The sequence below is a fragment of the Cynocephalus volans genome, chromosome 15, assembly GCF_027409185.1.
Source record: "Cynocephalus volans isolate mCynVol1 chromosome 15, mCynVol1.pri, whole genome shotgun sequence".
Taxonomy (NCBI): Eukaryota; Metazoa; Chordata; class Mammalia; order Dermoptera; family Cynocephalidae; genus Cynocephalus; species Cynocephalus volans.
The window spans coordinates 4,963,630-4,979,115 of NC_084474.1; the positions used below are offsets into that span (position 1 = coordinate 4,963,630).

General features: G+C 45.1%; 1 protein-coding gene across 1 annotated transcript; it reads right to left on the minus strand.

Annotated features, from left to right (window-relative positions):
- Positions 1–6,121: 6,121 nt before the first annotated feature.
- On the minus strand, positions 6,122–14,844 carry CHRNA6 (cholinergic receptor nicotinic alpha 6 subunit). Its single transcript, XM_063080078.1, is given in 7 exon segments — positions 6,122–6,785; positions 6,787–7,140; positions 7,233–7,342; positions 8,202–8,246; positions 13,194–13,305; positions 14,764–14,799; positions 14,801–14,844. Coding segments are annotated over 7 exon segments (1,365 nt in total).
- Positions 14,845–15,486: the final 642 nt, after the last annotated feature.

The following is a 15,486-nucleotide window of genomic DNA, read 5'->3' on the forward strand; positions in this document are numbered from 1 at the left end:
GTGGCTCACGTTCCACAGCAGAAGCCTGTCCCCAGTCCCCCTCCCAGTCCTCGCGATTCCCCCTGGCCTCTGGCCGAGCAGGGGTTGGCGACACAAGAGATGAGCCTCTCAGCCGGTTTACTGTCCTCTTCTAGTCTCATCTCATGAGAGAGAATGAACTGTACAGGGGTTAAAAAATGGTTTAACAGTCAGGAGATTTGGGTTCTAGTGTTAGATTTGTTATTAATTAGCTACGTGATCACGGCAAGCCACTCTACCTCTGGAGATTTAAAAAAAAGAGTTGGTTTAAATAATGGATGCGTTCCATTTCATGTCTAAAAGTCACCGATTCTGTGGTTCAGATGCAGGACACCCGCCAGTGCAGGCGCACATGTGTGAACACACACGCACGTATGAACAGTGGTGATAAAATCATAATTAAGATAATTTCAAGTCAATTCTAAAAGTTAAAAGTCTCAGTGAACAAAAAGACCTTTGATATTTTACTCCCTTCATGCCCTTTTACAAATTTTCATCCATGCTTTCCTTTGTTCTTCTAAAAGAATGTTCTGGCTCCTTTTTTTTCAAATGCTCATTTCATTTATTTTTAAATATGTGCTGCCAGTTTGTTTACTTGTGAGTACAAGATGCTCTCTTCCCTGAGGGTCACTGAGCAACTTCTGGAAAGCTGGGCCAGAAAGGCTGAGGTGCACTCAGGTGTGAAAGGACGAGTTAAAAGTCAAGATGTGCTTCCTGGCGCCTAGCAGGAGCGCTCTCCTCCCATCTTCCTGCAGCACAGTTATTAAAAGTCTTGTTTTTATATCTAACAGAGGAGTAATTTATAAAATACAGCCATGCATCACTTGACAATGGGGATACGTTTTGAGAAATGTGTCGTTAGGCTATTTCACTGTTGTGTGAACATCAGAGGGTGTACTTACACACACCTAGACGGTGTAGCCTACCGCACTCCTAGGCTGTATGGTGCAGCCATCGTCGCATATGTACATGGCCCATCACTGACTGAAACATCATTATGGGGTGCATGACTGTATATAAGGAATTCCAACAACTCAGCAACAAAAAGCCAAATAACCTGATTTAAAAATGGGCTAACAACTTGAACAGACATTTCTCCAAAGACATACAAATGGCCAATAAGCACATGAAAATGCTCAACATCACGAATCATTAGGAAAATGCAAATCAAAACCATGCAATGAGATATTATCTCAGACCCATTCGGACAGCTACTACCCCAAATCCTGGAAAGTAACAAGCCCTGGTGAGACTGTGAACACATTGGAGCCTTTGTGCACTGCTGGCGGGAATGTAAAATGGTACAGCCACTGTGGAAAATAGTATGGCTGTTCCTCAAAAAATTAAAAATAGCATAACTGTATCATCCAGCAGTTCCACTTCTGGCCATATACTCAAAAGAATTGCAAGCAGGAACTCAAAAATATATTTGTAAGCCCGTGTTCACAGCAGCATTATTCATAATAGTCAAAAAAGGAAGAGCCCAAGGGGCGAGTGGATATGTACAGTGTGGGACAGGCACAGCGGAGTACTGTCCAGCCTGGAAAAGGGAAAACACTTTCCATGCATGGACCTTGAGGACATATGCCAAGTGAAATAAACCAGTCACAAACAGATAAATACTGTGAGATTCTGCCTACATGAAGTATCTGGAGTTGTCAAATTCTAGAAACAGAAGGTAGAATGGTGGTTGCCAGTGGCTAGGGGTAAGGGAGGAGCAGGATTCATTGTTTAATGGGTACAGAGTTTCAGCTTTGAAAAGTCACCTGGAGATGGATGGTGGGGATGGTGTCACACAACGAAGTGAATACACTGACTACCACCGAACGGTATCCTGAAGAGTGGGTAAGACGGCACATTTTATGTTATGAGTTTTTTCTAACAAAACTTTTTTTTTTTTTTTTTTTTTTTTTGTCGTTTTTTCGCGACCGGCACTCAGCCAGTGAGTGCACTGGTCATTCCTATATAGGATCCGAACCCGCGGCGGGAGCGTCGCCGCGCTCCCATTGCAGCACTCTACCGAGTGCACCACGGGCTCGGCCCTATAACAAAACTTTTTTAAAAAATGAAATTAAATATTGATTTGGTTTGGTGGTAAAATAAAGTATTGGTAGCAACCAACTCTTTGTAAAGACAGGAAGACAAAAATATAGGAGCTATAATCGCAAATTTGACAGAGACCAAAAGTCCTTTGAAACAGAGTCGTTCAAGTTCAAGACCATGCCTGGCGTACTGCGGAGTGCCTTATGCTCCAATAGAAAAGAGCCAAGGGAGACTCACATTGTAGTAGCAGCAATTCTGATGCATCAACACAACGGAGATTAAGCATCATAAAAACTGTACTTCGAGAATATGCAATTATCATGGAGCAATGATGCTGATGTCTTGCTTTAAGAACACAGAACTGAAAGGTAAAAATGAAGTGTAAAATTATGTACGCATTTGGACAAAGACTAGAAGGAAAAACACAAATATGAAATTAGTTCCTTGTTAGGGTAATTTATTGTTTTCCAGTTTAAATACAACATTAAAATCATTATAATAATATTTATACAACAAGCAAGAAGATAGAGTGCAATGCAATAGAATTCCCAAGGTCCACGGTGTCAGAAAAGGAATCACTTTAAAAGACATAAGATTATAATCTCTTACAGAAGCAACAGCTTCACCTTCAGTCTCAGTGAACAAATGAGTGGTAACTGAGGAGAAGAGACTGGAGGGTGCCCTCTTTCAACCCACCACAGGGGTTTCTTTGGCTCTGCCCAGGCACACCACATTATGTCCTACTATTTTGGTTGTTCTAGTGACATTCCCCACATGATACCTGGCCCTGCAGATCTTTGCATACATGACTTTTCCTAAAAAGCTGCAAGTGCTTGGGGGAAAGAGTCTATTTCTGTGACCCTTGCAATGCCCAGTATAGTGCTGGTTACTACCTGGTGATGCTGCTTCTGGAGTTTCTTGCCAGATGAATGCTAATTAAATATAGCCTACTAAGAAAGACGCTGACTATCCAGTATTTTTTTTTAACCAGTTAATGTGTCAAGGAACGCTGAAGGGTGTGAGCAACATCTCAAAGACGTGCACAAGAAAGCCAGGATGCAACAGTTCGCAAGTGGTGCAAATGTGGGCAAGGTACAGGTCCCGGAGTCCCACACCTCTTACCTGTGTCATTGCACGGGTGAACAGCATGAGCTGTGGCACAGCAGACCCTCTTTTTAGCATGGCTGGATGTTAATTACATGGTTCGGCTGTATTATGGGTCATTCATGTCCCCGGATGCCAAATATGTACAGACAAGAGGAGCCTGTCCTGACACTCAGCCTAATGGAGCTGCCAGCTCCAGACTCCAGTGTCATAAGACATCTTTATGCACTCCCTGTGCCACAGAGGAGGGTACTCAGGCTCCTAATTTGCAATAAGGTCCTCTTTTCCCATGCAGTCATCACTTTCAGTATATGGGGGACTTGAGAGGTAAGACTTATGTCTCTTTCCTTGTGGCAGGGAATATAGAATAGATATAGTGTCTGCAAATTTCTGAAGATAAAAGAAAATACATCTTAAGATTTTCCTGTGTTCTCAGTCAAAGCTATTTTTAAAAATCAAAACCATAGGAGACATACTCTTTCTCATAAAAAATACTTCTTTTTTCAAAGATTTCCCTAGCACTTTTTAAAGCAAATATTGGTATTATTTTGGTTATGCAATGTCACCTATCTAGTGCACATAAGAAACTTTGCTTTGTCTGGAGAGGATGTGGAAGACCTCGATGATTCATTAATCCCATGGGCTGCAAAGGACCTCTCCTGGCTGCAAGAAACATTCCCAGAAAGTAGCTGCTCAGACAGCTCAACTCTTGCCATTTGCACCACTGGATATCTGAGCCCCTTGCAACTCTGGGGAAGGGGTTTGAGACAGGAAGTGAGGGGTGGGGGTAGATGTGAAGTATAACTGTACCCCTTATCAGGAACAGGCAGCCCTGCAGACTTCGAAGTGATGCTGGTCATGGAGAGTTCATTGTATTTCTTTTGTCCTTCCCGTCCCTAACTTCCAACCTTCTGCTCCAGTCTCATGGTTGTGTCTCAAGAGCCTGCCCTGTGGTGATTAAGTCAACAGCAACTCCCTCTCCTAAATTTTAAAAAAATGTCACCTGAAACTATAAAACTCCTGAAAGAAAACATAGGGGAAACACTTCAGAAAGTAGGACTGGGCAAAGACTTTATGAATATGACTCCAAAAGAACAGGCAACAAAAGAAAAAATAAACAAATGGGATTATATCAAACTAAAAAGCTTCTGCACAGCAAAAGAAATAACTAACACAGTGAAAAGACAATTACAGAATGGGAGAAAATATTTGCAAACCATGCATCTGATTAATAATCTGATTAATCTGGATTAATATCCAGAATATACAAGGAACTCAAACAACTTAACAGTAAAAAATAAGTAACCTGATTAAAAAATGGGCAAAGGAGCTGAACAGGCACTTCTCAAAAGACATACAAATAGCCAATGGACACATGAAAAAATGCGCAACATCACTCAGCATCAGGGAAATGCAAATCAAAACCACATTGAGATATCTCACCCCATTTAGACTGGCAATTATGAGAAAGACAGAGAATAACAAATGCTGGTAAGGATGTGGAGAGAAGCGTACACTCCTGCACTGTTGGTGGGACTGTAAACTAGTGCAGCCACTATGGAGAACAGTATGGAGTTTCCTCAAACAACTACAGATAGAGCTGCCATCCGATCCAGCAATCCCACTACTGGGTATGTATCCAAAGGAATGGAAATCATCGTGTGGAAGGAACAACAGCACTCCCATGTTTACTGCAGCTCTGTTTACAATAACCAAGACATGGAGCCAACCTAAATGTTCATTGATGGATGACTGGATAAGGAAACTGTGGTATATCCACACCCTGGAATACTACTCTGCCATAAAAAAAGAATGAAATTCTGCCATTCACAGTAGCATGGGTGGACTTGGAAAAAATTAACTTAAGTGAAATAAGCCAAGCCCAGAAAGAGAAATACCACATGTCCTCACTCATAAGTGAGAGCTAAATAAATAAACAAGTAAAATTAAAAAGAAAGAAAAAGAAAGGTATAACAATCACAATGCCAAGTTGAATTTTCAAAAGGAGAGAACAGAACTGAGGTTACCACAGGTGGGAAAGTGGGGGGGGGGGTTACTGAGCAATCAGTAAAGGGCCACCAAAAATGATTACGTTGTGTAATGTTGAATATACTAGTGATCCCAATTTGAGTATCACATATTGCACATAGGTATTGATATTCAACGCGGTACCCCACAGATACATACAACCAACTATGTTTCAATAATAAAAAAAAATGTCACCATGAAGGTGAAGCTTTCAGGGCTTTTTTGTCCCGTGAGGCACCCCGGTCCGCCTTGCCTGCGTGGGAGACACTCGCAGCATCTTCTGCTGCACAGACAGGTGACTTTGCTCTCACAATATCCTTTCACCAGGAGACTCGGGTGCCAGCTGCTGCGGCATGAGGTCAGACCCAGACACCTGGCACGAGTTCCCGTGCCCTCAGCTGGCACCCTCATGGAATGGGAAACTGGCATGGTTTTCTCCAGCTCTCTCTTTGGAGGAGGAGAGGCGTCCACGCTGCTTTAGTGAGACTCTGGGCAGCTGAAAATATCGCTGAGGCTCACTCACTCAGCATCTGAGTCCCTCTCGAGTCGGATAGGTGGAGGGGAGCTGCTGGAGCGCTGTCCTCACCTGCTCCCACCCCTCTCAGGCTGCAAGCTGTGCTGCACTCGGCTCTCCCTCCCCTCTGGGGGCAGCTTTGCCCTTTGCCCCTTCTATTTGCCACTTTCCTGTGTCGGGGCTCTGGGCTTCAGGCTGCCCTGAACGTTTCTTTTAACCAGATTTGACTCGGTTAACATTTCTGGAGGTGGAGATTTGCTCTGGGGCTACACCTTACCCACCCTACCCCGAGGTCTGACCCCGCTAGTCCCCCCATAACTGTACAACAGGGCTGGGTCCCAGAGTGCGGCTGCCCAACCCTCCTACACAGAACACTGCAGACAGGGCTCTGCCTCTCAAGTGCCTGCAGCCTGCCTAGCACGCAAGCTGGAAGGGCTGGAGGAGGCGTGCGTTTACCTCCCTTGTTTCCTTGTGGTTTTTTATGTTTTCTGCTATGAACCGAACGCTGCTAATCACATCTTCGACTTCAGGTGAGCGCTCGGGCTTGTCGGTCATCCACTGTAAGGGCTGGTAGCTTAATCTTCCCTTGCTAGGGGCAAACTCACTTGATTGATGACAGTGGCAGCTTTCTTTAAGAAGTTTGGGTTCTTCATGATCAGTAAATTTGACTTTGTCAGGCCTGCTGGAAATGCATCTGGGGATTTTATCAGAACCTGTTTCTCTCATCTTGTCTAGAGGCCTCCTCATCAGTAGGACCCGGGGTAACAGCTGGAGGAAGACCGTCCTCACCCACTTGGACATGGTGTATGTTGCTGGGGTGCGATAGTGCATGTTTAGCACCAACACAGTCGCCACAATAGACAGGGTGACAAAGGCCATGGTGAACAGTAGGTGCTCCCCCACCAGTGGGACCACAAGAGACGTGGACAGGATGGTTTCTGTGATTACCAGCAAAAACACAGTTAGAGAAAGCAGAACTGAAATGCAAAGTGTCACTTTCTCACCACAGTCCGAAGGAAGGTAAAAAACCAACACAGTCAGAAATGAGATAAAAAGAGAAGAGATGATCAGATTGATGGTAAAACATTGGTAACCTTCTAATGTAAAAAGAATAGGTTATATCTGTGTATATCTCTTCACAACAGTTGTATTTTATGTCATGCTTGTAGCCTGAAGCATCAACAATTTCCCATTCACTGTTTTCCCAAAAATCATTCATATCTACTTTAGATCCAATGATTAGAAGATCAATTTCAGCTTTGTCACATGTCCAGGAGCCAAATTTTAGGGAACAATTTTGATGATCAAAAGGGGAAAAGGTGATATCCGTAGGACAGGAACTCTTACAAACAGCTGGTGGAGTCCAGGTTACCAGGCCCTCATACTGAAGAAGAGCTTTTGTTTTGCCTTGTGCGTGGAAGTCGCCCACAGCACTGCAAAGTAAATCAGACAACGTGAGTAACACTCCCTCTGCACGCACCACGGGCAACTCTGGAGAGGGACTGTGGCTGTCAGACACCCATACTTGTTATAGAGAACAACGTCAGGCTTCCAAGTCTTGTCCACGGGAACACGGAGAGTCTCAGTGCCATCGTATTCTGTTGGATCCCAACGCAATTTATAATCATTCCAGATCTAAAAGAAAAAGAAATAAGTTTAAACAATTTCTTAATAACTTTCTTCCAATGTTAACTTTATGTTGGTTCAGTGGTTGCTTTTTAAAAAATAAATAAATAAAATCTTACCTAAAGAAAAGTACATTGGTTTCTATCAAAAGTTGGGAAATTATGTCCATGCGGAACAGGGAGCTAAATAGCTGAGCTGGTTTAGGCAAATATTTAATTAGGTAATTATCTATTGATTATTGTTAATTGGCCAAGCTTATCAGCTCGGCTTCTATGTTCCATAGACTATACTCAACCCATTTCTAATATTAAAAAAATAGTTCTGGGCTGGCCAGTTAGCTCAGTTGATTAGAACTCGGTGTCAAGGGTTTGGATCCCCATACCGGCCAGCCACCAAAAAACAACAAAACAGAGAGTTCAAGTGCATGATGATGACTTTGTTACAAAATCTGTGTAAAACATTAAGACTTTTATAAGGAAGAAAGAGATAGCATAACTGATAAAAACCAGCTGGTGGGAATCTAACTCCCATGCTCTTGAACTCTGCTACCCACGTCTCTAGGCCTGAGCAGCAGGGTTCGGAGAGTTACAGGTGAAGGTGGGAGTCTCGAGAGCAGCCACCAGGACAGAGGATGCTAGACACGACAGGCCGGGCCACAGGCTTCTGCACAGCGGTACTCGCGTCAAGTTGGCCGTTACCAGGGCTGAGCTTTAGGCTTTGGAGATGACAGAGTGGATAACATTTTATATTCTATCACAAGCTGGAGAGGGACAGAGGTAATACTAGGGGGGGTTATCCATTCGAATTTGTTAAGCTGACACATGAGTAACACAGTTCAAAGAGAGGGACACGTGATACAGACACATACGTGACGCAGCCACAGATCGGTTTCCATGATCTGGTTTACTTCATCCTGGGAAGAAGAAGTAATTTCTTAGCCTCAAATGTACTTGCTAATAGAGGTGGGTCTTAGAGCAAGAATTATAATTAAAAAGAGCCAAATATGTGTTACGTTTGCTAATGGAAGAAAACAAGAAGACTGAAAAGGCAATATATACAAAATTCTTTTGATCCAAGCATTTAGTATGCAACCCGAATGCAGTGTTTCCACTTCTCGTCCCACCCCTGTTGACTTCAAAAGGAAACTAGGCTTTAAACTGTCTTTCAAAGCTGATCTGTCTCACCTCTTCGGTGAATCCTTTCTGAGCACTGCAGCTTATAAGTTTCTGATTCCATGAAAGGAAAGAAGGAAGAGAGGAGAGAGAGGGAAAGAGAGAGGAGAAATACTGAGATGGTGATGGGTACCCCACCCTGGCTCATTGTTTTTGCCCATATTCTAAAAACCTCCCTTCCTCAGCTGTGCCTCGGGACTCTAGGCTCTGAGTCCTGAGTCCATTTGCTCCAGGACCTTACCTTAAAATGTCAGCCACAGCTCACCAAGTTTTCCCAATGGAATCTGCTACTTATCTGCTATGCCTTCTGGACGTGCACATGAGACACTACCTCAATCATGCATTGCACAAATAGTTACTGAGTTGTCACTATGTGCTCCATAAATACTGGGAATATAGTAGGAACAGGATGAAAAGGTACCTGCCTTCATGTGTCTTACTTGTTAGTTGGAGAGACATAAAATTAAAAATTAATATATAATGTAAGATAGTGGTAACTTCTATGAAGAAAAATAAAGAGGGTTGGAGTAGTATATGTGTGTACACACACACGCACGCATATGTACACATGCACACACGCATGCACACGCACACATCTATTTCAGACAAGATGGTCAAAGAAAGCTTCTTTGAGGAGATAATGTTTCAGCAGATACCTAACTGGCCTAAAGTAAGTCAGGGGCCATCTGGTGGAAAAGAATTCCAGGCTGATATCCCAGATAAAATGAGTTCCTAAGCAGCTACCTCCTCTCAGTGGGAAAGCTACCAAAGACATACCTGGAACCTTCAACACAACAGCTTACAACATAACAGCTCGGAGGTGTTGATAGGCCTCTAGTGGCCAGTAATGGATTCTCAAAACCTACTCAGCCAACCTTGCTTCCCAACACACCATAGCACCCTCCAGAGTAAGCCCAGCTGCAGCTGTAGGCACCATGGGTGGGCTCAGACCCAGCCCACCCTGGTTCATCGAGCTGCTCTGCGGCTCTCTCCTCCACTGCTGCCTCTCCTGGAAGACTCTGAATGGAGACCTTGCCAAGCATCCTTCTTCAACTGGGTTTGTGTCAAGCCATGGCAAGCCTCAGGGCTTAAAAAGGCCAGCAAAAGGTGTTACATTCATGGTTTCCTTTTGGTCCCAGGAAGCACAGAAATGGGCCATACTTGCCCACTTGCCAAGCAGTTCTGGGTTGTACAGTTATCCAAGCCTGAGGTCAGTGCCTTCTGGTCATGAGACAATCACCTTGCAACCTGCAATGGCCCTGTCAGTAAATCTGCTAGCTGTCAGTCAGGAATGGACTGGCTCTGCAGTCTAGCTGCCAGGAAGGTCTCAGAATCACCTTCCAAAGCCTGCATTCTCTCTGAGCTAGTATGCTGTATGTATTCAGAGTTGAAACCAGTTGGCAGCACTGTCTTGGCAATAATCCTGTCTCCCCAGCCACACTGCTCCAGGCTGGTAAAGCTCCTTCTTGTATGGACCTGGTCCACAGAGATATGGACACCCATGAGGTGTCAGCCAAATTTATGGATCAGGACCTGGTGTGACAAGTTGTAGTCTCCATCTAATTCCAGACCACACCATTGGACATGGGAACTGCTATTAGACAGCCCAGCTGGACGAGGCCTGGGACCCACCTTCCTGGGACCATCCCACCTTCCTGGGACCATCACCCCCTACCTCCTTCTTTGGAAAATAAGCTGGTTGATGCTCCAGCTGCATTAGAGCATTGTGTCATGATTTCACGTGGACCTGTTCCTGGAGCAGAAGCAATAGGTGCAGAGACTCCGGTCCGAGATGCCAGACAGGCACATTTTACAAGGCTTGAAGTGTGTCATTTCAGGTATGCCAGGCCATCAAAACACCGCATAGAGGCTTTATCCTGGATCCCTGTGAGAGGGACTGTGGACATTCGCCTACTCTGAAGTATCAGCCACCCAGAACACCTGCAGCCATGGTCATTTTTCATGGCAGCAAACACACTTCCATGTAGAGCTCTCTGGGGCTCTGGGCCAGGCTGGGGCTTGGACAGCAGCGGAGGTGCCCAGTGACCTTCCAGAAGGGAGTGATGACTTGGCAGCAGCTGAACTGCATCACAGAGCCCTCCCAGAACTCACCTGACAACTACCCTGAGACCCAGCAACTGCACTCCTGGGCATTCATCCCAGGGATGCGACGATTTATGTTTATACAAAAAGCCGGTATACCAATATTCATAGCAGCTTTACTTGTTAATAGAACAAATACTGAAGTAAGCCCAGATATTCTTAAACAAGTAAACAGTTAAACAAACTGTAGTACATAAATAGTGTACCGTGGAACTGTAGTACATAAATAGTGTACCAGCAACAAGAAGAAACAAACTATTGATACACTCAACAACCTGGATGAATCTCTACGGAATTACTCTAAATGAGAAACTCAGTCCCACAAGTTTACATACTATATGAATCCATTTATACATAACATTGTTGAAATGACAACATTTTAGAAATGGAGGACAGATTAGTGGAGAAAACTGGGCAAACTCTTCAAGGAATCTCTCTATTATTTCTTACAACTGCTGTGAACCTATACTTATTTCAATAAATAAAACCTCAATTTAAAAAAACTGCATTTCCCAAATCGCTCTTGCAGCTTAATGAGATAGAAAACAGAAGTTGTCAGCAGGACTCCTGTGAAAACTCCTTAAGGAAGTCACAGACGTCTGCTAAGTTCCTCTTTTGCCCTTTTCTCCCTTCTACTTGCTTCTTGCCAAGAACGTGAATGTGATGAATGGAGATACAGCAATTATCGTGGACCATGAGGCAGCACTGAGGGAAGAAACCATGGTCAAAGGACGGTAAAAGAGAAAGACAGAACCTCGGTCACTGCTGCCATGTCTAGTGAATGCTTTTAGCATCATGGTGCATTGTAAGTGACTGCCCCTGGAGTTGTGCAGTGTGTGACCTGGGCACCTGAACATGGCTGTGCACCTGCTAGCACCACGAGGCCACCTGGTCTTAACTTCCTTAACTTTTAGGTTTCTGTTAAAAGAAAGAAATGAACTCATTTTATTTAGGCTGTGTCATCTTTCATCTCTGATACTGGTAGCCAAATGTAAGTGTCAAAGTCTGCATTCACAGTCCCCTGGCCACCATCTTCAGAACAATGTCCTGAAAGAGGGCATCAAGGAGGGATTTGCAGGAACGCTGCCTAGTGAGGTGGCGCTCACAGACTTCAGATGACACTCATCTCAGTTTTCCGTTCACAACAGCCCAGTCCATAGTGAGTGTGGCTTCCAGCCCAGCACAAGACCAGTAACCGGTACTAAGCTACTGCGGGTGGGATGGGGATCAGAACAGGCAGTAAATAAATAGTTTTAAAAGAAATGAGTGGGGCCATCTAGGTGAGAGGAGACATCCGGCTTGTCTACAAAACCAGTACCTACCAATAGGTACACACAGTTTCAGCCAGGGCCAGCCTCCTGCACCGGGAAGCAGGGACTGGAGAAATGCAGCGGGTCCTGACTTCACAGCTGCAGTTGTTTCCTTAAGTGCACCTGGAGAGGCCACCCCCGCTTTGCCCACTGGACAAGGCTGGGAGGACGGGGCTGGGGCTGGCGTGGAGCAGGGGATCTCTGTCGCTGTGTGCCGCAGCCTCAGGAGCCTCCAGTGCCCCTCTCTGGACATGCTTCAGACTTCCCTCGCTTCCTGAGCCCGCCTGTTCCCGGGATTCCGTCTGAGCCTTGAGCCTCGAACCTTGGGCCCTGCCCTCCCCTGCTGAGCACGGAGCCTGGAGCCCCTCTCCACCTCCGGCCTCCTGCCCAGCAACGAGGGAGAGAAGATTGTTCACAGCAATGAACTCTGGTCTCTAGTCCTCCTTGCCCTTTAACACGGTCATAAAGAATTATGTCACCGGGGACAAAAGTCGTGTTGGACTCGGTTCGTTTTTAGCTCAATGAAGAATCAGAAGCCCAAATCAACAGCGATAGCAAAGCTTTAGTGAGTACAGGAAGGGACACTTCAAGAGAGAAGTGCCATCCCCTGAAGTGGTGAATGCCACGTGTACGTTCATAGCTGTTTTATTCCACTAATTTTGCACATTCGTTTGTAAGCTTGATTGACGCCTTTGATTGACATCTGGGGTTATATAATCTCTTTTCTAATGCTCATGCCCCATCCATAACTCAGTCTGTTATACTGATACATATTTATGGCTTGCATAGGTATAAGCACCTAAGGAGCATTAGCATGTTCCAAGGTCACTTAAGGGCTTCAGTTGTCCCTTCTGAGCATGTCTGTCCATCTGGAAAGTCCCTGGCAGCCCTGAGGTTAGACTGAGGGGTCTTTCTTCCCTTATGCTCCCCACAAAGGGGTGGGTCAGGGTGGAGTTACGGGCAAAGTTAGTTCTTTCTTTTCCACCGGTTTCCTCCCACCTGCTCTTGACGGACTAGTTGCCTAACAATGAAAATAACGTCGCCCGATTCCCGGCCTCTGCTTTCTTCTGGGCCGGATGGAACCGAATATGATTGATTTTTATAATGTGTTTTTTAAATGACTTAAAGCAGTTCTCTGTATGTGGAGTAAACAGAGCGTGAGCTTGGAGTTGAACGGGCCTGATTTAAATCTCAGCTTCACCATCTTGTCATTGTGACCTTGGCAAAGTCACCTGACTGCCCTGCACTTCCTCGCAGGAAGACGACAAAGGCGACGGCCAGCCCCAGCCGTGTGACGGCCGCTTCGAGCCGCACCGTGACGGGACCGGAGACGTTTTCCGCGGGCCTGATGAGCCGGTCGGAACGCGAAAGCAGCCTGCGGAAGCGTCTCCCCGGCCCGGCCCGGCCCGGCCCGCGCCACCCGCCGCAGCCACGGGGACGGCGCCGCCTGCGTCGCGGGCCGAGCGCGACAGCAGAGAAGGCAGCGTGAGGAGAGCACCTTTTAAAGTCCGAGTCACCCAAAGGGTAGCGGGGTGGACCGGGGCTCGCAGTTTCGTGTTTACGTCCCTGAGTGTGTCTTCCGATCCTAGCGCTGGAACTGGAAGCTTTCGGATGACGAAGGCAGGTCCTGCCCCGCCCGACCTCAGCCCCGGATCCACCTGCAGCTGACGGTGGCGGCTGAGCTGCGGAGCGTGCACCGAGCGAGCCAAACGCCCAGCCCCTTCCCCGAGGTCTTCCAAGCCACACTTGTCTTAAAAGCAGTGTTGAAATGCAGTCATTCGGAGATAAGTGAGAATGCAAGGTATCTAAGGCAAATTTACTTAAAACTTAGTCATTAAATTCCAGGCAGTGGTTTCAGTTGCTTGCCTTCGTTTGACACGGTGCATTTTATTAATACCGACTCCACGTTTTCCCTTAGAGAATTCAAACTGGACACCTGAAATATTATTCCATGGTTTTCTCAAGGGATTTATAGCTTGAAAGAAAAAAAAAAAATTAAAGGGATCGAGAAGCTCATTAGGCAAAAGTGGATGGAAGGATAACTGATAAATGAAGAGCTGCTTGACAAGTGCATTTGGAAACACTGGGATTTTTTCAGGAAAGAAAAATGTAAAACATCATTCTTGCCATCATATTAATAATGATAAAAATATTTATCCATAAAGTAGACAATTTAAAAAATCCTCCTCCTTCCCCATCCCCCCCGGAGACATTTTAGATAAACCCTCCACCAGTCTTGAGAAGCGAGTCCCCTGCAAACCTAACAGCACATGGAAATGTGATTCTGTTCGGCAGAGCAGCAGTTAATTTGTTTCTAAGTCTTAACTTTTAAAATGAATAAGCTTATTCTCAGGACACCCTTCAGCATGCTAATATGACATGTTTCCTGAAACAAAGATGATTACTTCATTCAAATGGAGAAGTTCATAGGCTGAGAAATAGTATCGGCTAGCAAATAAACCACAGTTTTGAAAAAAATATTAAATTTAAAACCAAAAATAAATAAGTTGAATACATCCATAGGTGAGAGGATAGAAAACTGCATCATTCTTACTATTATATTTGACTTGGGAAACCATATTTATTAGGAAAATAAAATAAAATAAGGTTTACAGTATGTTTCATTGTCCTACTCCCCTACCCCGTACCCCCCAAATCTTCTTATATGTCAAACCTCACTAATAAAAAATAGATTAATTAGCAGTTGTAGTGGCGGTGGTTCCTAAGCAGACACTTTATGTATTTACCCTTAGAAGATTTCGTATCTGCTCATTCAAGCTCGACTAGAACAGAGAGTAAATACACGGAGCTAAAAAGGGAATAGGAGACAAAGCAGAATTAAAACCTACCTTCAAAGAAAGGTGTGAATATACACAGCCAGACACAAGCCCAAGCCAAGGACTCCACGGCCCTCACGTGGCAGCATCATGAGGGCGCACTCTGATGGGAAGCAGAGCTCTGACAGCCGCAGGCGTGAGACCTTTAGTCTTCAGAAGCTGCTGCCATCCACGTGTGTCTTCTGTGAAATAAAAACTGCACAAGACACAGCACGATTGTTCCCAGTATCAGAGTCTGAGGCGGACACAAAGGTCAAATGAAAAGGACTCGACCTGATGTCAGATGAGTCACCACATTTCCTGTCACCCTAGATCCCTTTTCCAGCAAAAAAAGTGAAGAAAAGCAGTGAGGAAGCGCGAGGCAGACAGGACTGAGAGAGCACAGAAAATATACCTGCAGCTGAGGAGGCCCCTGTGTTGCAACCGTCATTTTCATGGGAATAAACACACATTCTCTGAGCTCCAACTGTAGGGAAAGCACATGCTAGGTCCCAAATTTATTTTCTGACTCACTGAGTTCTCTAGGTGATCGGGTCTTCACCTGGTTAGAAAACTTCCTCAGATATGAATCTCCGTTCCTGCTTTCATAGTGCAGCTTAGAGAGAACAGAATTTGGTTTTTTCCTGCCTCCGAGGCTTTTAGTGCTTTGTCTTTCTGAGTTGAGTGATCACCAGAACTAGAGGTTAGATGTGGGAGAGTGAGAGGAACGGATTGAACCTAGACATTTTCAT